This window comes from Brachyistius frenatus, unplaced genomic scaffold (assembly GCF_029030835.1).
Source record: "Brachyistius frenatus isolate BFR_SWC_R1_liver_20210118 unplaced genomic scaffold, ASM2903083v1 Contig_446, whole genome shotgun sequence".
NCBI classification, from domain to species: domain Eukaryota; kingdom Metazoa; phylum Chordata; class Actinopteri; family Embiotocidae; genus Brachyistius; species Brachyistius frenatus.
This window is the reverse complement of record NW_027211045.1, coordinates 113,656-137,500: the sequence shown is the minus strand read 5'-3', so window position 1 is coordinate 137,500 and position 23,845 is coordinate 113,656. Positions and strand designations below refer to the sequence as shown.

General features: G+C 46.1%; 2 protein-coding genes across 2 annotated transcripts in view; one reads left to right on the top strand and one right to left on the bottom strand.

Annotated features, from left to right (window-relative positions):
- The window catches only part of kiaa1614 (KIAA1614 ortholog), a 2,602-nt gene extending 307 nt beyond the window's left edge, over positions 1 to 2,295 (bottom strand). The window contains exons 1-4 of the mRNA XM_069725752.1: positions 2,162 to 2,295; positions 691 to 1,568; positions 398 to 488; positions 78 to 276 (exon numbers count right to left, since the gene is read on the bottom strand). Coding sequence (XP_069581853.1) covers positions 78 to 276; positions 398 to 488; positions 691 to 1,568; positions 2,162 to 2,295 — 1,302 coding nt within the window. The remainder of the gene's footprint in view (positions 1 to 77; positions 277 to 397; positions 489 to 690; positions 1,569 to 2,161) is intronic.
- A 1,960-nt stretch (positions 2,296 to 4,255) lies between these two features.
- Positions 4,256 to 22,256, top strand: wdr18 (WD repeat domain 18). Its single transcript, XM_069725767.1, has 10 exons — positions 4,256 to 4,506; positions 5,153 to 5,263; positions 6,268 to 6,401; positions 7,512 to 7,653; positions 11,371 to 11,514; positions 12,285 to 12,349; positions 13,190 to 13,314; positions 19,439 to 19,602; positions 20,282 to 20,350; positions 22,010 to 22,256. Exons 1-10 carry the CDS (start codon positions 4,297 to 4,299, stop codon positions 22,136 to 22,138), a joined length of 1,293 nt encoding a protein of 430 aa, XP_069581868.1. The 5' UTR covers positions 4,256 to 4,296; the 3' UTR covers positions 22,139 to 22,256.
- The last annotated feature ends 1,589 nt before the right edge of the window (positions 22,257 to 23,845 follow it).

Here is a 23,845-nt window from a genome sequence, read left to right as displayed (position 1 = left end):
ACAAACGGGAAACACGTCACAGAAGAAGAGACGCCAGTGTCTGATAACAGACGTGAAGTACCGACCCATCCTCTCACCACACTGAGCGACTGAACAGACGGAGACTTCTTCAGCAGGCTGGAGGACTTCCTGGTACCTGAGGGGGCGTGGTCAGGAACAGAGGGGTGGGACGAGAAGCTCAGTCGGTCCAGGCTGGCGGTTCGAGTCCTGCTTAGTCTGACGTTGGAGAAAAGACGACGCAGAGACAGACGAGAGGATTCGTCTCTACTGCTGAAGCTACAAGAAACACAGAGAAGATGTTCATGTTTAAAATGTCACAGCAGCATCTCAGAAATCAGGTCTTGGAGGTCCTCAAGGTCCTCGAGGTCCTCATACCCTCAGTCAGGTTTAAACTCACTGTGAAACATCATCATTGTCCAACTGTGCTCTCATTGGATGGCTGAAATGTCCATCACTGATTCCTGGTGTGGGCGGGGCTTGGCTCTCAGCTGTTAACCAAAAAGGAAACAAGATATTAATGTGTGATTACAGGTACATGTGATCGATATCATCAATAATCTGATCAGAAAATAAACTGTAGCAGCGACTGACTCAGAGTGTTTTTGTAAACAGTGTGTGTGTGTGTGTGTGTGTGTGTGTGTGTGTGTGTGTGTGTGTAACTAGTGTGTTATGCCATGTGAAGAACTTGACCTTTGTTCTCTGAGCTCCTTTGTGAGGAGGAGGAAGAGGAGTTCTTCATCCTGATGCTCCCACCTCCATCCTCCACACAGGGGCCCCTCTCCTGCAACTCTTCCTGACATTGGAGCTCTTTTTGGGGCTTGGCTGCTGCGGGTCTCCCCTGGTCCTGGTCCTGGTCCTGGTCCCTTCCCACCGCCGTGCCGTACAGGATCCGGTCACTCTGTGACATCATCAATGACGGAGGAGACAAGGAGGAGGGGCATCTGAAGGTGGGAGGGGCATAGGGGTTGACAGGCAGGTTGGTGCAGGGTGTGGCCTGAGAGTAGGTCACCTGTGTTCCATTTAGTTCCACCTGATTGGCCCCTCGTCTCACTTGCATATTAGAGACATGCCCAGCCCCACCCCTTCCTCCGCTGGTCTCACCAGGTGTGACCGAGCCAATGTATGTCTCTCTGATTTGCTCAGTTCGCAGGTTGAGGCGGTGCCTGTTCAGGCTCCATCCCCTGTTGTCAGTTACAGGTGGGTGGAGATGAAGGTTAAGCTCCAGGTTGACTCTGCCCCCTATTATTGTCCCACAGGGGTCACTCTGACAAATCCTCCTCACCAATGTTCCTCCCTTCTGCTGCCTGTCAACAGCAGGCCCCGCCTCCTTTGGCCCCGCCCCCGCCCTGCTGTTGACGTACAGGTTCAGCTCAGGTTTAGACACCAGGACACCAGTATGTCGCTGCCCCGCCCGTCTCCTCTGCCGCTGTCGCTCCAGGTAACGAGACTCCGCCTCTGTCTCTGTCTCATCCTCAAATCGCAGGCGACGAGTCGGAGACGCCGCCGGAGGTCGCCTCAGTGAGGCCACGCCCTCTGACCGCACCTGTTCATGCAGCCTAACCCCCGACCTGCAAACAGACCACAGTTAGGGGGCAGCAGAGAGTCGGTGCTGGGACCCGTTTACCGTCAGCAATAAAACGTTACGTAAGAAATCAAATTAACGTTTTAAATCTTTTATTTCATTTTTTTCACTTGAAATGAAGACAGCAGGTTTATTTATCTATTTAAGAGTCAGGGAACAGGGAGGAGCAGGGAGGAGCAGTGAGGAGCAGGGAGGAGCAGAGAAGAGCAGGGAGGAGCAGAGAGGAGCAGGGAGGAGCAGAGAGGAGCAGAGAAGAGCAGGGAGGAGCAGAGAGGAGCAGGGAGGAGCAGAGAGGAGCAGAGAAGAGCAGGGAGGAGCAGAGAGGAGCAGGGAGGAGCAGAGAGGAGCAGGGAGGAGCAGGGAGGAGCAGAGAAGAGCAGGGAGGAGCAGAGAGGAGCAGAGAAGAGCAGGGAGGAGCAGATGTGTGTGTGTGTGTGTGTGTGTGTGTGTGTGTGTGTGTGTGTGTGTGTGTGTGTGTGTGTGTGTGTGTGAGTGTGTGTGTGTGTGTGTGTGTGTGTGTGTGTGTGTGTGTGTGTGTGTGTGTGAGAGACTCCGAGTGTGTGTGTGTGTGAGACTCACAGAGTGTGTGTGTCGGGGGTCAGCAGGTTGTGGTCTCCTCTCAAAGGAAAACAGTGACGCTTCATAGGAGCTCCGTCCTTACACTGCTGCTGCCGCGGCAACCGAGCTGCTACAAAGAAGCTGAGCACACACATGGGGTGGGGGAGGGGAGGTGGATGACATCAGCAGCTGTGATTGGTCGGTGTGACAGAGGAAGGAGGATTAAACAGAGCAGCTCCTCAGGACTAATTAACCTGACGAGTCCACAGACTGTTTACATCAGCGTGTGTGACTGGGAGGACATCTCAGTCTTATGAGGACATCTGAGTGTTGGGAGAACATCTCAGTGTTGGGAGAACATCTCAGTCTTATGAGGACATCTCAGTGATGGGAGAACATCTCAGTCTTATGAGGACATCTCAGTGATGGGAGGACATCTCAGTCTTATGAGGACATCTCAGTCTTATGAGGACATCTGAGTGTTGGGAGAACATCTCAGTCTTATGAGGACATCTCAGTGATGGGAGAACATCTCAGTCTTATGAGGACATCTCAGTGATGGGAGAACATCTCAGTGTTGGGAGAACATCTCAGTCTTATGAGGACATCTCAGTGATGGGAGAACATCTCAGTGTTGGGAGAACATCTCAGTCTTATGAAGATATCTCAGTGATGGGAGAACATCTCAGTGTTGGGAGAACATCTCAGTCTTATGAGGACATCTCAGTGATGGGAGGACATCTCAGTCTTATGAGGACATCTCAGTGATGGGAGAACATCTCAGTCTTATGAGGACATCTCAGTGATGGGAGAACATCTCAGTCTTGAGGACATCTCAGTGATGGGAGGACATCTCAGTCTTATGAGGACATCTCAGTGATGGGAGAACATCTCAGTGTTGTGAGGACACATTCAGGGTAGGTTTTAAAACAGGTAGAATCAGTTTGAGACAAACATGCAGCAGAAATGTTTCTGCATCCATTTTAGTCAAAGAACCAGATGGCGATTTGAAACCTTTGAAAAAGAGTCACAGGTACGACAGTGATGTCACAGTGATCTCACAGTGATGTCACAGTGATCGCACAGTGATGTCACTGTCAATGAGAGACAGAGAGACAGACAGGCAGACATTCTGCAGCTTTAATTAATTCACCAGAAATCAACGTGTTTTATTTTGTTCAACAGCAGCAGTTATGGAAACACTGCTGCTGTGTTGTAGATGTTCTACTAAAAGTACCAGGATGATGCACTCAGAACGGTAGAACAAAGAAAAGTGAAACCAACCATCGGTGATGTCATCAACTATCAGTGATGTCATCAGTGATGTCATCATCCAGCAGTGATGTCATCAACCATCAGTGATGTCATCGTTCGTTTGTGAACGTTATGAATCCTCCAGTTCAGATTCTGTCCGTCACCATCTTTGCTAGTTCGGAGCGGTTTGGAGCAGGAAGTGACCATATTTGGACGAGCTGGGGGAGGAGCTAGAGTTTTTTTTTACTAATCTGATTGGAAACCTGACGATACTAAGTCCCGCCCACCGATAGCTGTAACCTGACTGCACCACAGGCCTGTCAATCAAACAGACACGCCCCCAAAAACAGGTCTTCTTGAATCTTCTTTTCTAATGAATGAGGGATTATTTTCAGATGGACCTCCAGAAAACTAAGAAGAAGGAGTGACTTTAGCTAACAACACCGAGATAACTGATGGACACATTTGATTCACTTTGGATTTGATGAGAGATGTATGAGGAAGCTGCAGCTGTTCCTGAACACAAAGTGTTTCTGTTCCACTGCTGCTGCTGGACAGAATAATTAGTGTGTTTATTGAGTGGGTTAAACAGAGGACACAAAAACACGCTGATTTCTGGGTGAAATAATTAAAGCTGTAGATATTTTGGAGGGTGATGTGTTCACATTATGAGGTAATTTCCTGTCAGTGCAGATTGAAACAACACTAAGCCTGCGTTCCAGTATCCATACTATCATAATATTTAGTATGCCAGAAACAGATTTAGTATGCCCCAGTACAAGAAGAAGAAGAAGAAGAAGCCTGCATCTCCCAGAGTGCACCTGGTCCAGGACGTGACGTAGCAGCCCCGAAATTGCAGCTGCCGGTTTCCCGCGTGCCCAGTGTGTTGTGGTGGAGCAGACATGGCCGGTCCTCTGGAGGTAATCGTGAGTAGTGACTCCGGCTCTCAGCTCTGGAACTGCACTGTGTTCGATCTGCACAGCGGCTCCAGCCTGCTGTCGTACCGCGGAGGGAACAGCGCGGCCCGGACACTGAGCGTCCTCAGCGGGGACTACCTGCTGTCTGCCCAGCTGGGCAAAAACTTCATCAACGTTTGGGAGATCCAGAGGAAGGTAGGACACCTGCTGGGACACCTCACCGACACCCCGTCCCTCTCAGGAGGGGACATCCCAGAATCCTGAACAGCCTGCTTGACACGGACCAAGTACAACCACAATCACACATATGTCATGTTAAAAATCACGTGCGCCTTCAAACCCAGATTCCCGTCAATAATGAGGTTTACTACCGACCAGCTGAACCTGCTGGTGAGTTCGGCCTGTTAAACATCCACCGAAACTCGAGTAACTTCAGCTAAAGGCCATCTATTGTAATAAACTCGCTCAGTCCGCTGCCGCTCTCCATTGTGTGTTTGGTTTCGGACGGACCGGAAGGAGAAGCATTAAAGGTCCAACTGAACCCAGTACCGTGGAGCTGGTGGGTTGGTTTTCCCGCCGTATTTGTCTGTCAGGGCTGTTACACCACGGAAGCTGATTTCTGAGTTCTGGACAGCTGCATATAAACCGACACAGTAACAATGCACAGATTCAGAGGTTTTCTCTGTGCACCTCTGGTGTGTTACTGCATCCTTTTATCCAGATGCTGCGCAGGTCGTACAGATGTGCACTTTATTTTGAAAGGGTGCTCCTTACATTCAGGACAGAACAATCGATCACTGATCAATTGGTTATTGAACTTTTCCTTCTGACTGTTGTCCAGGATCAGCTGCAGCAGAAGATCGTGTGTCCAGGTGTCGTCATGTGTCTGACCACCTCACCTGACGGACTCTTCCTCGCTGCTGGAGTTTCTGATGCTATTTACCTGTGGGAGGTGAGTCGGCTTCTTCTTCTGCGTTTGTTTAAAATTTAGCAGTTTAGTTTTCAAATGTTTTTCATAGCCAGTTGGTGATCAATATGTATTAAAGAGTATAAAATGTATCCCAGTTAAATCTGACGTCTCTCCTCTGATTGGTTCAGGTGTAACACCGTCTCTCTTCAGATTGGTTCAGGTGTAACAGTGTATCTCCTCTGATTGGTTCAGGATTAACACCGTCTCTCTTCAGATTGGTTCAGGTGTAACAGCGTATCTCCTCTGATTGGTTCAGGCATAACACCGTCTCTCCTCTGATTGGTTCAGGTTTAACACCGTCTCTCCTCTGATTGGTTCAGGTTTAACACCGTCTCTCTTCTGATTGGTTCAGGTGTAACAACGTATCTCCTCTGATTGGTTCAGGTTTAACAGTGTCTCTCCTCTGATTGGTTCAGGTGTAACAGCGTCTCTCCTCTGATTGGTTCAGGTGTAACAGCGTCTCTCCTCTGATTGGTTCAAGAGTAACAGCGTCTCTCCTCTGATTGGTTCAAGAGTAACAGCGTCTCTCCTCTGATTGGTTCAGGTCTCTCCTGGACCGGTCAGCAGACAGAATAACAGTAAAACCTTCTGACAGGTGAAGCAGGTGAATTTGATTGGACAGAAATGTAAACCGTTTTATAGACTTTCTGTTATTAGATTTATTTACATTTATACATATTGTTTGAACCTTCTCAGAACCAGGTCGGGTCTTTGGGTTGGAGACCCCTGTTCTAAGGTCTTCGAAAACTGAGCTCTTCGAGAGGAGGCGGAGCTCTTTAACATGAGTCGGAACTCTATGAGAGAAGGTGGAGCTCTTTGACGTGAGGCTCTCTTCGAGAGGAGGCAGAGCTTGGCCATTAAGAACCTTGGAAGTCAGCAGCAGAATTTTTAATTCCGTTCTTGATTTTGGAGAGGTTCTGATCAGGTGGATGTGATGTTGTCTGATTGGTCCAGGTGTTTTACCTTCTGTTTTCTCATTGGTTCAGGTGTGTACAGGTAAGCTGCTGTCTGTCCTCAGTCGTCACTACCAGGATGTCACCTGTCTGAAGTTCACGGATGATGGCAGCCATTTTGTTTCTGGAGCAAAAGACAACCTGGCTCTGGTGTGGAGTCTATCCAGGTAACACACGCATGGACACGCCCCCAAGCACACACCTGAAGTGTTCTGTAACCTCTGCTTTTAATTACCCTCGTAAACCCTCCTATTGAGACACACGTGATGTCACAAACTCATGGTTATGTCACGTGGTCACCGTCTGTTTCAAGGGGAGATTGTTGTGTCTGAACATTGTCCTCCACGGAGACATCTCCACGCTCTCCTCGACCATCACTGATGTCACTGATATGTCAGTGGGCGGAGCTTTTATAACTTCTGATCTGTTATCTGGAGCAGGTTGGGGCTGCAGCATCAGTTACCATGGCGATGTATCCTAGTAAGAAGGGAGCCAGCTGCAGAGGAGGAGGAAAAGAGAGGTGAAGGGAGGAGGAGGTGAGGTGAGGAGGAGAAGGAGGAGAAAGAGAAGAGAAGAGAAGAAGGGAGAAGAGAAGAAGGGAGAAAGAGGAGAAAGAGGAGGAGGAGGAGGTGGTGCTAAAAAGAGAGCTGCAGGGAGCTCTAACACTGACTGTCCACTGGGGGGAGCTCTAACACCGATAGCAGGACTGTTTGGGTAATTGAGCAGATCTGAACTTTCTGCTCTCTGATTCGTCGGTTCAGGTCTCCATTTGTAGGTTTTATTCTTAAACATAAAACAGCTGTTGAAAGCTGGTCCTCACAGAGTTGGACGTCCATGTGTCTTAGCAGCAGCACAGGATGATGGGAAACCAGAGCTGAATGTCTGTCTGCAGATCAATAATCAACCAAGTTTAAAACCAGCTGTAAAAATACAGAAAGAAATAAAACATTGCTTTTAATCTGAAACTTATCAGAAGAATTAATGAAAGAAAACACAAATCGTTGATATAAATATCAATACGTGCATCAGGTACAATGGGTACAACAGGTACAGGTGCATCATGTACAGATAGACTTCTCCATGTTCACTCTGTCACGCGTGTTCACCAGCAGGAGCTTTGGACATGTGACGGACTCTTCAGGAAGAACTGCAGTCTGACATCAACTTGTCCCTGAAAGTCCTCGAGCAGAATCGACTGTTTTCTGAAGGGAGTTTTGAATGTGGTTGTGTTGTTTCACCGTGTCCTCTGTGTGTGTGTGTGTGTGTGTGTGTTTCAGTGTGATCCAGCTGGATTCAAGCCACGCCCCCGAGCCTCGTCATGTCCTGTCTCGTCACTCTTTACCAATCACTGACCTGCACTGTGGCCTGATGGGAGCTCAGGCCAGAGTCGCCACCGCCTCCTTAGACCAGACTGTCAAGGTAAGACTACTTAAACAGCTACACAGGTGCAGCAGGTGAAGTCGGCCGAGCAGCTGATGATAATCGAGATTCTTCTGAGATTCTGAATCATTCAGAAGTTGAATTGAACATCGTCTGCAGTGAGTTCAGTTTTTCCTCTAGGTTTCCAGAAGGACTCTTTCTTGAAGCAGGTCCAGTCATCCTGGTCTCTGCAGGCTCCTGGATTTGGACAGTTCACCTGATTCTACCATCTCTCGGGCTCCGTCTGAACTTCCAACTTCAGGGGCCTCATTTATAAAACATCGTGTAGGATCCATACTAAAAGTGTACGTGTGCACAAAAGCAGAAAACGGCATGCACAAAAAAATATTCAGGTTCAGGGTTAGTTGTTTCATTCTGGCAGCTGCCGCTCAGAATATGATGGATTTTGAATGAGGTTTGGTTGGTTCCTGTAAACCCGCTGCCTGTTTCTGAGAGAGAATAAAATGAGTACAGACTGTAGAGAAGCAGTCTTCATGTTTTCGCAGCTTTACTGAGCAGGAAGTGAAATAAAGCCGCAGAGATAAATCCTCCCAGAGGCTCTGAATGTAATTGGTGGACGGCCGTCGTCTCATCTGTGATTGGTCGCTCTCCCTGCGGGGATAGAGGCTCTCATCCTTCTGTAAAAGTCAGTGTGTTTCTATTAATAGAGCCGTGACCACTTTAAATACAGGTCTCTGATCGGAGTCCAGTTTAATCCACATTCAGATCCGGTTTTGGATCCAGTTTTAGCAACATCTTAGGAACAAACGTGGAGACATAAATTAAAACTGTGTTTTTATTCCAAAGAGGAAGTTTGATGAAGAACTTCCAGCTGGTTCTGTTCAGTCTGCAGTCCAACAGCAGCTCATCCCAGTGGAAGTTATCACATTCAGTCTGAATCTTCATCACTGCTGAAAGTCTCGATTCAATAAAATTACCAATAAATTCCAGGAATCGTTCCGTAACAGCAGCTGAGTGTCTCCTTCCTGTTGCTGCAACTGTTTCATCGTTTCACCCAACGACCTGAAGAACGGCGCGTGTGCAGCTGTTCACATACTTACTGTTTATTACATGTACTGTATGTTCAAGTGTTCTGGGAAAATATCCAAGAAAACAAAGATCATCCGTGTTTAGTATCAAACTGTCAACAGATTTAAACTTTTTACTAATAAGCAGACGAATCAATCAGAGCTCAGCGTCTTCACACGTCATCAATCACCGATCAGATGGTGACGTCATCAATCAGTGAGATTCGTATCCTCAAACACCAGGTTAGGAGACAGCTGGAGAGACTCCACCAGCGCAAGGCTGCAGGGCCTGACGGCATCGGCCCCGGGGTCCTGAAGACCTGCGCCGTCCAGCTGGCTGAGGTCCTACAACACCTCTTCAACCTGAGCCTGAAGCAGGAAGAGGTCCCGGTGCTGTGGAAGACGTCCTGTCTGGTTCCTGTCCCCAAGATGAAGACTCCATCTGGCCTCAACGACTACCGACCGGTTGCCCTCACATCTCATGTGATGAAGGTGCTGGAGAGGCTGGTCTTGGCCCATCTCAGGCCGCTGGTGAAATCTTCTCTGGACCCTCTGCAATTTGCATACCAGCCTCATGTGGGAGTGGACGACGCCATCATCTACCTGCTGCAACGAGCTCAGTCTCACCTGGATGGAACCGGTGACTCTGTGAGAATCACTTTCTTTGATTTCTCCAGTGCATTCAACACCATCCAACCACTGCTGCTGAGTGAGAAGCTGCGGGTGGTGGAGGTGGACACGTCCACCGTCTCCTGGATCACTGACTACCTGACAGACAGACCACAGTTTGTCCGTCTGGGCAGTGTGCTGTCTGATACGGTGGTCAGTGGTATTGGAGCTCCACAGGGAACTGTTCTGTCTCCTTCCTGTTCACCTTCTACACAACTGACTTCCAGTACAACTCAGAGTCCTGCCATCTGCAGAAGTTCTCTGATGACTCTGCAGTGGTCGGTATATAAGGGATGGACGGGAGGACGAGTACAGGGCAGTAGTGGAGGACTTTGTGGAGTGGGCGGGTAGAAATCACCTGCTCCTGAACGTGGCCAAGACCGGTGAGATGGTGGTCGACTTCAGGAGGAAGACGACGGCTCCACAACCGCTGAGAGTTCTGGGAGAGGAGGTGGACATGGTTGAGGAGTACAAGTATCTGGGTGTGTCCATCGACAACAGACTGAACTGGAAGACCAACATCAATGCTGTCTACAAGAAGGTGATGAGTCGACTCTTTTTCTTGAGGAAACTTCGATCCTTCAATGTGTGCAGCAAGATGTTGGAGATGTTCTACCATCTGTTGTGACCAGTGCATTGTACTTCACTGTGGTCTGCTGGGGGAGCAGCATTGGAGCCGGTGACACCAACAGACTTAACAAACTGGTTAAGAAGGCCGGCTCCATCATCGGTTACAATCTGGATAGTCTGGAAAAGGTGGTGGAGAGGAGGACGCTGAACAAACTATTATCCATATTGGATAATCCTGACCACCCTCTCCACCTGCTGCAGGGACAGCGGAGCACTTTCTTTAAAAGATTCCTCCAGCTCCGCTGTCACAAGGACAGATACAGGAGATCATTCCAGATACAGGAGATCATTCCAGATACAGGAGATCATTCCTGATACAGGAGATCATTCCTGATACAGGAGATCATTCCTGATACAGGAGATCATTCCAGATCCAGGAGATCATTCCAGATCCAGGAGATCATTCCTGATACAGGAGATAATTCCAGAAACAGGAGATCATTCCTGATACAAGAGATCATTCCTGATACAGGAGATCATTCCTGCCGACCGCAATAGGACTGTACAATAACTCACCTCTGGCAAAATCCATCACACAACAATAACACTGTTGTCTGTGTTCTTGGTTGTTTGTATATAATATATATAGATATATACTGTACTGTATATACTGTGCATTTTATATTTAATATTTTTACTGCTATTTTACTGCTATTTTATTGCTTTCTATTATTCTATTATTATCTTATTGCTTCTGTATGCTGCTGTAGCGAAAAAATTTCCCCTCGGGGATTAATAAAGTAACTACCTAACCTAACTTAACCTAAACACGGAGCGTCACCTCATCCTCAGATCCATTTTTAATTTTAGTAAAATCCCACCGGACATAAACCACAAGAGGCGGAGTCTCAGTGAAGACACGGCGGCTCGCTGTGACATCATGATGGATGGTCAGGAGCGTCACCGCTGCTCACACTTTAAATTAACAGATTTTTAAGTGGAGTCTGGAACAGAAACACAAACTGTTCTGCAGAGCCAGCAGCTCTGTCACCCTGAGGAGGGCAGAGGTCAAAGGTCAGCTGGCAGCTCGACGACTCCCTTCATCTGTCTTAGAACAGAAAACGGGGATGTTCAGGGACATTCAGGGATGTTCAGGGACATTCAGGGATATTCAGAGATGTTCCGGGACATTTAGAGACGTTCCGGGACATTCAGGGATATCCAGAGACATTCCAGGACATTGAGGCGTTCTGGGACATTTAAAGACGCTCAGGGACATTTAGAGCTGTTCAGGGACATTTAGAGACATTCAAGGACATTCAGGGAGGTTCAGGGACATTTGGAGACGTTCTGGGATATTTGGAGACGTTCGGGGATGTTGTGTGTTTTCCAGAGAAACTTGTCATCTTCTCATTAGAACAAAATTTGTGATTTCCTTCTACCTGTCCAGGTGTGGGAACTGTCCTCTGGTGAGCTGCTCCTGTCTGTCCTCTTTGATGTGGAAATCATGTCGGTGACCTTTGACTCCTGCGAGTACTTCCTGTTCTGTGGAGGAAGTGATGGAAACATTTTTCAGGTGTCTCTTTGCAGCCAGGTGAGTCTCAGTCTCCCCGTGACTGTCCTCCATCCGCCGTCCTATGTCCTCCATCCTCCAACCTACATCCGCTGTCCCACGTCCTCCGTCTTATGTCCCGCGTTCTCCATCCCACGTCCTCCATCTTCCGTCCTTGATAGCTTACCTGAACGTGCAGGTGTTTGTTGTTGAGCTTAACGAGCTCGTTAATCAGAAGTTAAAACGATTTTATTTGAATAAAGGAGACGAGTTTCTCTTTCTTCATTCGTCTCCGTCTCCTCTGTTTTTACGCGCTGTTGTTTTCTTTCACAGCAGATTTACATTTTAAAGCAGCATGGACCTCCCTCCCCTCCACTCCCACTGAGTGATGACACTGTTCAGTCTCTCAGGACGTTTATATCTCTGCTCTCTGAACTGAAGCTACAGCAGCTCTTCACACTACAAACATCATTTTAACGGAGACAAACAGAAGCTCCAGTCGTTGGTTTGAATCTGCTGCGAAGTAGAAGTGTGACTGAACATCAGATTATTTACAACAGACAGCAAACATTTTCATTATTAATTCATTTGCAGGCTTCTTTCTTCATTAACTCTTCATTATTTCGTTTGCTTGAGGTAATAAATTAATTTTTTTGAACAGCGATTTGATGTTCGACCGTTGTTGAGGTCGAGCATCACTGAGAACTCAGAACTCGTTCGTTTTCAAACTGAACTTTTCTGACGTTTCTCATTAGAAAAGTTCTTCAGAACCTGAAGATTCACTGTTTCTACTGTTTGTGTTCGATGTGCAGAACCTCAGCAGAGAGAAGTCGTTCCAGTCCGACAGCGAAGGGAACCAAGTGTACAAAGGACACAGGTATACACACACACACACACGCACACGCACCACACACATGCACCACACACATGCACCACACCACACACACACACACCACACACATGCACCACACCACACACACCACACACACACACACACACACACCACACACACACACCACACGCAAAACAAAACAAAACACACACAACACACACACAAAACACACACACACACACGCACGTTTATACACCACAGACTCCATCCTGTCGATCTGTGTGAAATAATTATTTTTTCATTCGGAAGTGTCTTGATGACTGTGATTTGTAAACATTGATCACAGCAGCTGATTGGCTGGATTGGAGACGTGAGTCAGGACTCGCTGCTCCGCTGTTTTTAAATAAACGCCGAGTGGTTCCTCCTCTTGGCTCTTCTGGGATATGCAGCGTCTGTCGGGTTGAACTGAGGCTTCGTGGTGAAAAACAGCAGCCGGCTCCAAACTAACCGGACGGAAAGAACGCAAACAATAACTAGCAGAACAAAGTCATAAGAGAATAAACTATATTATACGAGTCACTCTGTAACCGTCTGGGAACTAATTGATGACGTTTGTAGGAACTAGTTGATGACGTTTGTAGGAACTAATTGATGACGTTTGTAGGAACTAGTTGATGACGTTTGTAGGAACTAGTCGATGACGTTTGTGGGAACTAGTCGATGACGTTTGTGGGAACTAGTCGATGACGTTTGTGTGAACGAATCGATGACGCGTTTAGGAACAAATCGATGACGCGTTTAGGAACTAATTGATGACGTTTTATGTGCTCATTGAAATTTTGTTAGTTTATTGATCAGGGTCCTGAAATGTCTGGTTCTCCTCAGAAACCTGGTGACGTGTCTCTCAGTGTCGATGGATGGGACTCTTCTCCTCTCCGGGTCACATGATGAGACGGTTCGACTCTGGGATGTCCAAAGTAAACAGAGCATCCGCTGCCTCTCACACAAAGGTAAGCCCCTCCCCCTGTGACATCATCAGTCGCAGTCTGGGTTCAGAAGGTCCTCGGGAACTCCAGAAGTTTCAGCTCAGTCTTTTCCTTTCTTTGTAAAAAGTTTTTTAATTAACAAGTTTGTTAAAGGGAAAAAAAAAAGTGCTTTGCTCAAAGGTACCTCGGCACTGGTCCTGAGGAAGGAGCTGCTTTGGTTCTGGTCCTGGTCGTGAAACAGCAATCTCCAATAGAAATATTGATTGATTATAGATCAAGTTTAATGATAATAAAGAGATGTGATGAGCTCATTGCTGCATTGATCCTCATTGATTACTGAGCTGAGTAAAGACAGTTTCATCTTCGTTCCTCTGATCGACTCATGTCAGCTGTTGGCCTGCTGTTGCGCCCCCTGTCAGCGGGGACAGTAACGATGTGTTGAGCTGGTTTGAATCCCTTTAAATCAGATCAGAAGTGCTGTTTGTGGAGGTGAAGGTGAGTTTAACCTCGCTGCTGCTGCTGCTGGTTTATTCATGACTCGGCTGCCCGGCCGGCCTTCGTCTCTCTGGGGGAGCTTTTACTCTTCTGCCTCATTCATAATCAGCGGTGCTCTGGTGTCTGACAGGAACACGAGGAAGAAACGCCCCGCCATGATCATGACTGGCATTTTGTAATTAACCAAATCTTCTCTGTGCTGAAGGCCGGCTCACTTCAAACGGACTGTCAGGAGACGATAATCCCTCCTTTGGCTGGACGGACGGACTCGTGGTCGTCCCCGCCTCCGTCACGTTTGTAGACCCTCTTCCTGCTGCTGCTCACAATGAGCCCACTGAATGTTGAAAGAAAAGCTTCATCCTGCATGACAGTAGCGCTTCTAAATGATTCGTCTCAGCAGAGCAGATTCAGCAGCTTCACAAGGAAAAACCGGAGGAGCCTCAGCTTTGAATTTCTATCTGTTGTCAGGATCACACCTGATCGTCTGCAGATCAAAGCTCTCAGTGCAGAGCTCCTCTTATTCTCTTTAAATCCTGTCTTTAAAGCTCACGTTGTTACCCTGGCGTGTCGCCCTGCGCAGAGTTCTTGAGTCGAGAGTTTGATGAATTTCACTGCTGAGAAAGAAACATCTTCAGATGATTGATTCATGGATCAAAGATTGTCACTGATCACCACCACTGCTGATTCTGCATCCTGTCACCTCTGAATGTGGACAGAAATTAAATAAACTGAGAGGTTCAGTCGGAGTTCATGAGGAGCAGAAATGAAAGATATGAAACGGTTCCATAGTCTGAGATCTGCAGAGCCGAATGCTTCTGCCTCCTCGAGGCTGTCGAGTCTCAAACGTGTCAAATCTGCAACTGTTATTAAGAAACATCCGTCTGACAGCAGAGCATCTCTCCTGGAGGCATCAGAGTGAGACCTCTTCACTCTCTTACCATCTCTGACACCATCTGAACCACTCTTCATCTCAGGACTCATTACCTGGAGTGACTGGGACAGAGACGCTGCCAGCTCCCAGGGGACCTGAACACATCCTGCTAGAATAAAGAAGACAGGCCTGAGGACACAAAGACGCCTGAACACAACACGCTGCTTTAAACTGGACAGCACAGAAGACTCCGGAAACAACTGCAGGTCTACTTTTTGTATCCTGGATTGTTTTGTGTGTCAGTGACTCATTAAATGATTCCGGTTCGACATCATGCGACCACTTAGAAAGACTCTAGATGTCACTTCGGTCATTCAGGTGTGCATCATGTAGATGTTTTGTGCAGGTGTGTCGTTCAGGTGAGTCTGTGTGTAGTCGGTCAGCTCTGGATGTTTCTCAGAGTATCTGCAGTGGGTTGGCAGCTCCACACGCTCCCAGTGTGATTCATCTGTCGTGTTGGACTACATTTAGACCATTAGTGTAATTCCAAGCGCTGCAGCCAAGCAGACGATCAATATTTGTAATTGAGTGGGAGATAATCAGCCAGTTTCTATTAGCACAACAAGCAGGAAATATACTTTGACTTTTGAGTACAAACCTGCGTCTTCCATCACAGAGACTCACTGCTGAACACTTTTATTCATGATTTAAGAGTGAGAGCTCTTCTCCGGGGGAAAAAAATCTTTTAACGATGGTCTGAAACCAACCGGGACATCCCATAAAGGATTAAATTATTTAACTACATTAGATCATTAGAAAGAAACACACCTTCTCACTTAGTGTGACTGATATTCGTGTGTTTTATTAAGTTTGATGAAGTTTGAAATCCATTCAGGGTACAAATATGTTTCAGATTTGTTGTGAAAGAAATGGCGCAGTTTTTGTGTATTTGTCGCAAGGAATAAAACCCATGTTGGACCGGTTCCCATGTTGGACCAGTTCACCAGTTTGTCCTCACTTAGCAGCTCATCTCCGTCTCTGTGAGAATTATTCATGGTGTGTCGCCATGGCGACTGGAGCATGGTTTGATTAGCCTGCCCTGATGTTAATGGAGGGGGCGTGTCCTCAGCCTTCAGCCCTGTTTGAGTCCTGGTCTTGTTGTCTCTTCACATTTACATTTCAGTCAGAGACTGTTAATGAGCAGCAGGTGGAGGGACAGCATCCTGCTCAGGGACACTTCTACTGAAGGGTGGAGATGTAGAAAGCGTTGGGAGGTTTCTACTGAAGGGTGGAGCTGTAGAAAGCGTTGGGAGGTTTCTACTGAAGGGTGGAGGTGTATAATGCGTTGGGAGGTTTCTACTGAAGGGTGGAGCTGTAGAAAGCGTTGGGAGGTTTTTACTGAAGGGTGGAGGTGTAGAACACGTTGGGAGGTGATTCCGGCAGCGTCGCTGATCTCCGATTGAAGGCGTTGCTTGTCTTTGTCCTTCGTCCTTCTGATAAGCTGCAAATCAAAACTTGTTTCTGGTGAAAGAATGAAAATGTGTTTTCAGAGATTGAAGCTAAGAAGATTAAAGCTTCCTCAGTTTAAACATGTCGCTGCTTTTATTTATTTATTCAGTTCTGAACTTTACAAACCTTCCAGCTGGTTTTTAGGAGGAATCGAAATGAATCAGCTGAACGACATATTTCAGGAACGTCTTGAGGGAATTCCTGTAAATCCGTCACAAATTTTCCATTGAACTCAACGATGAACTGACACATTTTTGGTAGTCAGAGGTCAAAGGTCACTTTGAGTCCACATCACAGACTGTGAAGCAGGAAGTTTTTGGTCATCCAGGCCTTTATGTCTTTTCGACAGGCTTCAAGTTTTACTAACTGATTAGTTTCATCTGGTTTTATAGAAAGATATAGTTGAGTGTCATCTGCATAACAATGGAAGTTGATGCAGTGCTTCCTGATGACATCTCCTAATGGAAGCATGTACAAAGTAAAAAGTATTGGGCTTAACACTGAGCCTTGTGGAACTCCATAACTAACTCTTGTTTGTCTGGAAGACTCATTGTTGACATGGACAAACTGGAATCTATCTGATAAGTAGGATTTGAACCAGTCTAATGCAGTTCCTTTAATCCTTGTAACGTCTTCTAATCTCTGTAATAAGATTGTATGATGAATCGTATCAAAAGCAGCACTGAGGTCCAGAAGAACAAGTACAGAGACGAGTCCATTATCTGAGGCTAATAATAGTGCTATGATAAACTCTAAAGACTGAACATCTTCAAACAGACCATTCCTCTGCAATACCACCAAGTGCCACTAGAGGTTCCATAGACTCCCATTCAACTTCTCATGAAATTCTAAGTCTATAATTGTTTCTTAGATTTATTACCGTTGTCTATAAACCACTGGGTGACATCATCGTCAGTTACCGCTGAAAAACATCATCAGCCGACATGTAACTCTGTGAGGTCGGCCATCTTTTATTCAGACCTCCACCTGTTGACCTCCATCAGATCTGATGTGGCTCCTTCAGATGAAGTCGGGCTAACAGCCGCTTTAATATTTTACTGACAAATCAGAAGGAGAGCCGCTTTAATATTTCACACTGAAGTCCTCTAAAAGAATTTGACCAACTTAATGATGCTCAGAGAACGTTTGATCTTCTTGGTTCTATGATGAGGAAACCAAACAGAGTGGAAGTGGTTTGGATCTTTGGGTGCGACAATGAAACCATCGATCCGACTGGATTGTTGATCTGTGTGGTCCTTCTGGGTTCAACCGGAAACGTGACATAACTATCAGCAGCTCTTTTTCTTCAGCAGGACAACAGCCGATGAAACATTTAAAATGTAACTTTTATTTAAATGTCTGTGTGGATCTCCAGCTGACGTCCGTCGGAGCGTCCGCTGAAGGCAGCTGGACGTCTTTCAGCGTCTTGAAGACGTTTCTCATCCGACAGTTCTGAGACTGGAGGGAAGTCCAAAATGTTGAACCTGTCGTGTGCTCGTAGACCTCCTCCGGTGGACCTGAAGTCTTCGGGGACGCTGGTTGAAGATCCTCATGAGGAACAACAGTGCTGCTCCGTGTGTCGTTCCCTTCCTGTGTGTGTTCTGGTTCTGTTGGTGGTTCTGGTGCAGGTCCAATTTTAGTGGTTGGAAGGTTAAAAGCAGGACTCCTCTGCAGTAAAACTGACCGATGAGGGCGGTCGGCTGTGTTTGGATCTCACCTGGAGGTTTGTTGGTTTGGATCTGCTCATCTCTCTGCTGTCATTCTGATGAAAGTTTGATGGTCAGAGTTTGTCTCAGATGGTCTCTGAACCGTTCAGCTGAATACCAACTACAGCTGATCGACCGGAGAATCAACAGCTCACAGATGAACAACCTTCCTGTCAGTCTGCAGGACGTCTTACAGAATCACTGGTTTTATTAGCAGGAGTGATGTGACGGCTGTTCAAAAGAAATCCTCATTCTGTTTCATTTTCATCAACTGCTCTACAATAATATTGAGTATTATTTTATTATTCTGCAGTTGCAGCACTCATTTAAAATTGTAGCTGATATTATATTTGTCTAATTTCTATCTGATTTACGTCCTCGTAATTGAGCCTTCAAACCATAGTCCATTTAATTTCAGTCAAATTTTAGTGTTTTAAAACCTTTGTCAACAGATTTGTGTCGTTTCCCTTCACTTTGTTTTGTGTCGATTTTATAGCTGTGAGTCTATCGATAAAGTTTTAGCAAATTTTTTTATGAACTGAAGAAACACAAAAATACTTTTTTCTCTTTGGCATTGTTGTCTTTTCTTCAGGATGTGACACATCGCACCGTTCACGATGAGATCTGATCATTATGGGATGTTTGAGAAGAATTCTCAGTGTGATGAAGGCGTCGTTCACACACACAGACACACACACACACATCGTTTTGTACAGGTACAGTCAGCCGGTCCGTCCAATCAGAGCTCGGTGCGCAGCATTCAGATGATTTACAGCGAGTTTGTAGAAGACTGACAGTAATGGACCAATTACAGATCAGCTGTCAGGTTCAAGAGTTGAAGCGTCCCATAAAAGTAAAGTGAAGGACTGCTGCAGCGAGGCGAAAACACAAACTTCATTATGTAGATGAACAGCTGGGAGGAAGATGACAGGAAGTGATGTCATGAACACTGGAGTATGAGCAGATCATCGATCTGAAGGGTTCAGTGTGAAGACGCTCGACCTGCAGACTTTATTCAGTGTGAACAAGTTCTTACTTGAATATCATCAAACTCGCATTTAAATATGTTTAAACACGTTTAAATAAGTTTAAACGTGTTTCAACACATACATGAGGGAGGTGTTTCACACCCTCGATCAGCTGCAGCAGCTTTTATCAGGACGTTTCTGGGATTTCTTTCAGAACCATATTGAACTCCGCAGCAGAACGAAAGAAAAGCAACATTTTCCAGAAGTGATTCAACCCACAAGTGAACGTTTCATAATCAGAATAATATTTCACCTTCAGGACTCCAGTAAATGTTTATATTTCAGTGTGTTCCTTGTTTGCAGAAGCTTCTTCTGATTTTCTGCTTTCATTAAAGCCAACAAAGAGTTTTTTCCTGTGAATCAAATCCAGAACCGAGATGCCTTCAAGAACTTCCAGGACTGATTCCTAAACTTGGTTTTAATGGCTCCTGATGTTTGTTTAGGATCATTGTCGTGCTGGAAGTACAGAGATCACCAGGTTCAGTTTACACTGTGACACGTCACCTTCTACTTCAAACTAACTTCCTGTCCGTGTTCAGGTCCGGTGACCAACGCTGTCATCATGGCGGCTCCGGCGAACATGTTCCTGCCCGACAGTCGGCCCGCCGTCCCTCTGCCACGCTTCAGCCGACACCTGCTCGCCTCCGATGCCGACGGTGGAGAGTCCGGGGAGGTGTGTGTCCGCCTCGGGCTCCACACACAGGTGAGTCCGCAGATTAGGCCACGCCCCTGTAGACTATCACCTGTGAGTGCGCTGTAATAAATGTCAGTCTAAAGTTTCTATACTTTGTCTCCTCTCTGATTGGCTGCTATGACAGTTGATGAAAACATTAATGTTCACTCGCTGACACACCCACAAACACACAGACGGGAACACTCATACAATTTATGTTAATGAGAAGCCAGAATCTAATACAGTTTTATATTGGTTTCTGATACACACACACACACACACACACACACACACACACACACACACACACACACACACACACACACACACACACACACACACACACACACACACACACACACACACACACACACACACACACACACACACTCCTGTATAATCAGGTCTGTAATAATGTTTTTCTGGATGTGTAGAAATGTGTGTGGTGTTTGTTTATTTCCTGTTTCCTCTCACTTCAGCAGTTTATCATTGAAACTGAAACAAACAAACATGTTGATGTTTACATGAATCCCATGTGAAGCCTCTCATGATCCTGTTGTCACTGCACTCTAACACGCCACACTATTAGACATCCTCCTTTTATTTTGACATTTAACTTATATTTTGTCATTATAATTTATGGGCTTTAAATGTTCTTTGCTGATAGTCCAGTCCTTTATTTTGAAAGGTGCTTCCTGTTTGTTTTTAGGATGAGGAGGAGACGTACCTGCAGAAAGCTGACAAGCTGAACTCGTTAATGAACGCTGTGACTGACAAGGTGAGTGAGGGGGGCGGGGTTGTTGGTTTGTTTACAGTGTTTATTCTCAGATGTCAACACAGTGGAATCCAACATGACACATGACATCACACAATGGACAACACCCACAAACACCAACACACACCCACAAACACCAACACACACCCACAAACACCAACACACATAGACACCAACACACAAACACCAACACACATCTATAAACACCAACACACAAACATCAACACACATCTATAAACACCAACACACATCTATAAACACCAACACACATCGAAGGACACAACACACACACACACACCAACACACATCTATAAACACCAACACACATCTGTAGACACCAACACCTAAACACCAACACACATCTATAAACACCAACACACATAGACACCAACACACAAACACCAACACACATCTATAAACACCAACAAACATCTATAGACACACACACACACACACCAACACCAACACACATCTGTAGACACCAACACACAAACACCAACACACACCCACAAACACCAACACACCAACACCAACACACATCTATAAACACCAACACACATCTCTAGACACCAACACACAAACACCAACACACATCTATAGACACCAACACACACACACCAACACACATCTATAAACACCAACACACACACACCAACACACATCTATAAACACCAACACACATCTGTAGACACCAACACACATCTGTAGACACCAACACCTAAACACCAACACACATCTATAAACACCAACACACATAGACACCAACACACATCTATAAACACCAACACACATCTATAGACACACACACACACACACACACACACACACACACACACACACACACACACACACACACACACACACACACACACACACACACACACACACACACACACATCTGTAGACACCAACACACAAACACCAACACCCACCCACAAACACCAACACACAAACACACCAACACCAACACACATCTATAAACACCAACACACATCTGTAGACACCAACACACAAACACCAACACACATCTGTAGACACCAACACACACACACACACACACACACACACACACACACACACACACACACACACACACACACACACACACACACACACACACACACACACACACACACACACACACACACACACACATCTATAAACACCAACACACATCTGTAGACACCAACACACAAACACCAACACACATCTATAGACACCAACACACACACACCAACACACATCTATAAACACCAACACACATCTGTAGACACCAACACACATCTGTAGACACCAACACACATCTGTAGACACCAACACACATCTGTAGACACCAACACACATCTATAGACACCAACACACACCCACAAACACCAACGCACATCTGCTGACACCAACACACACCCACAAACACCAACGCACATCTGCTGACACCAACACACACCCACAAACACCAACGCACATCTATAGACACCAACACACATCTATAGACACCCAACATACACCCACGCATCTATAGACACCAACACACACCCACAAACATCAACACACATCCGCAGACACCAACACACATCCATAAACACCAACACACACCCACAAACACCAACACACACCCACAAACACACAAACATACATCTGTTACGTGTATTGTTTGTTTTGCAGTCGGTGTTTGGTGATGGTGAAAACACGAAGGTTCGAGTTGCCGAGCTTGAAGAAGAAGTTCAGACTCTGAAGAAAGTCAACAAAGATCTGTACGACTTCTCCAGCCAGCTGCTCACCAAACCCACATGAACACTCGTTTACACACATGGACATACAAACACATATGAACTTATTAACAGACATGAATATACACACACTCTGTAATTATTTCTGTTGTTACAAAATAAAAGCCTTGTTTTTGAACAACTTCCTGTCTCTGTTTGTTGCTGCTCTGTGTTCTCGTTAAAGCTTTGACTTCAACCACTAACCACCATTAACCATTTATAACTACCAAAAACCATTAACTATCCATATGAGGACATGCACCTTCAGCTGAACCACTTATTATCCTCAATTTACAGTCAAACTGACCTTAAGTAACCAGAGCTAACCTTAAGTAAGTCTATCCTTATCAAACCCCTCACTACAGATTAACAGCTTTACCTGCCACCGAAACTACTGCTAAACACCCACATTAATTACCCTCACCATCCTCACCTACCTACAGTGCACCCGGAAAGTATTCACAGTGCTTCACTTTTTCCACATTTTGTTATATTACAGCCTTATTCCCTAAATGGATTAAATTCATTTTTCCCTCAAAATTCTACACACAATACCCCATAAAGACAACGTGAAATAATTTTTTGGGAAATTTTTGCAAATCTATTAAAAATCAAAAACGAAAAAATCACATGTACATAAGTATTCACAGCCTTTGCCATTACACTCAAAATTGAGCTCAGGTGCATCCTGTTTCCACTGATCATCCTTGAGATGTTTCTACAACTTCATTGGAGTCCACCTGGTAAATTCAGTTGATTGGACATGATTTGGAAAGACACGCACTGTCTATATAAGGTCCCACAGTTGACATGTCAGAGCACAAACCAAGCCATGAAGCCCAAAGAATTGTCTGTAGACCTCCGAGACAGGATTGTATTGAGGCTCAGATCTGGGGAAGGGTACAGAAACATTCCTGCAGCATTGAAGGTCCCAATGAGCACAGTGGCCTCCATCATCCGTAAATGGAAGAAGTTTGGAACCACCAGGACTCTTCCTAGAGTCGGCCGCCCGGCCAAACTGAGCGATCGGGGGAGAAGGGCCTTAGTCAGCGAGGTGACCAAGAACCCGATGGTCACTCTGACAGAGCTCCAACGTTGCTCTATGAAGAGAGGAGAACCTTCCAGAAGGACAACTATCTCTGCAGCACTCCACCAAGCAGGCCTGTATGGTAGAGTGGCCAGACGGAAGCCACATGACAGCCCACCTGGAGTTTACCAAAAGGCACCTGAAGGACTGTCAGACCATGAGAAACTAAATTCTCTGGTCTGATGAAACAAAGATTGAACTCTTTGGCCTGAATGCCAAGCGTCATGTCTGGAGGAAACCAGGTACCGCTCATCACCTGGCCAATACCATCTCTACAGTGAAGCATGGTGGTGGCAGCATCATGCTGTGGGGATGTTTTTCAGCAGCAGGAACTGGGAGACTAGTCAGGATGGAGGGAAAGATGAATGCAGCAATGTACAGAGACATCCTTGATGAAAACCTTCTCCAGAGCGCTCTGGACCTCAGACTGGGGCGAAGGTTCATCTTCCAACAGGACAATGACCCGAAGCACACAGACAAGATAACAAAGGAGTGTCTTCGGGACAACTCTGTGAATGTCTTTGAGAGGCCCAGGCAGAGCCCAGACTTGAACCCGATTGAACATCTCTGGAGAGATCTGAAAATGGCTGTGTACTGACGCTCCCCATCCAACCTGATGGAGCTTCAGAGGTCCTGCAAAGAAGA

What these genes read in the sequence shown, in the direction of transcription:
- wdr18 (XM_069725767.1), top strand. Translation starts at nt 4,297, where the DNA reads ATGGCCGGTCCTCTGGAGGTAATCGTGAGTAGTGACTCCGGCTCTCAG. An exon ending in CCTTAGACCAGACTGTCAAG is followed by an intron (nt 7,654 to 11,370) that starts GTAAGACTACTT and finishes CTACCTGTCCAG; the next exon opens with GTGTGGGAACTGTCCTCTGG. An exon ending in GCCTCGGGCTCCACACACAG is followed by an intron (nt 19,603 to 20,281) that starts GTGAGTCCGCAG and finishes GTTTGTTTTTAG; the next exon opens with GATGAGGAGGAGACGTACCT.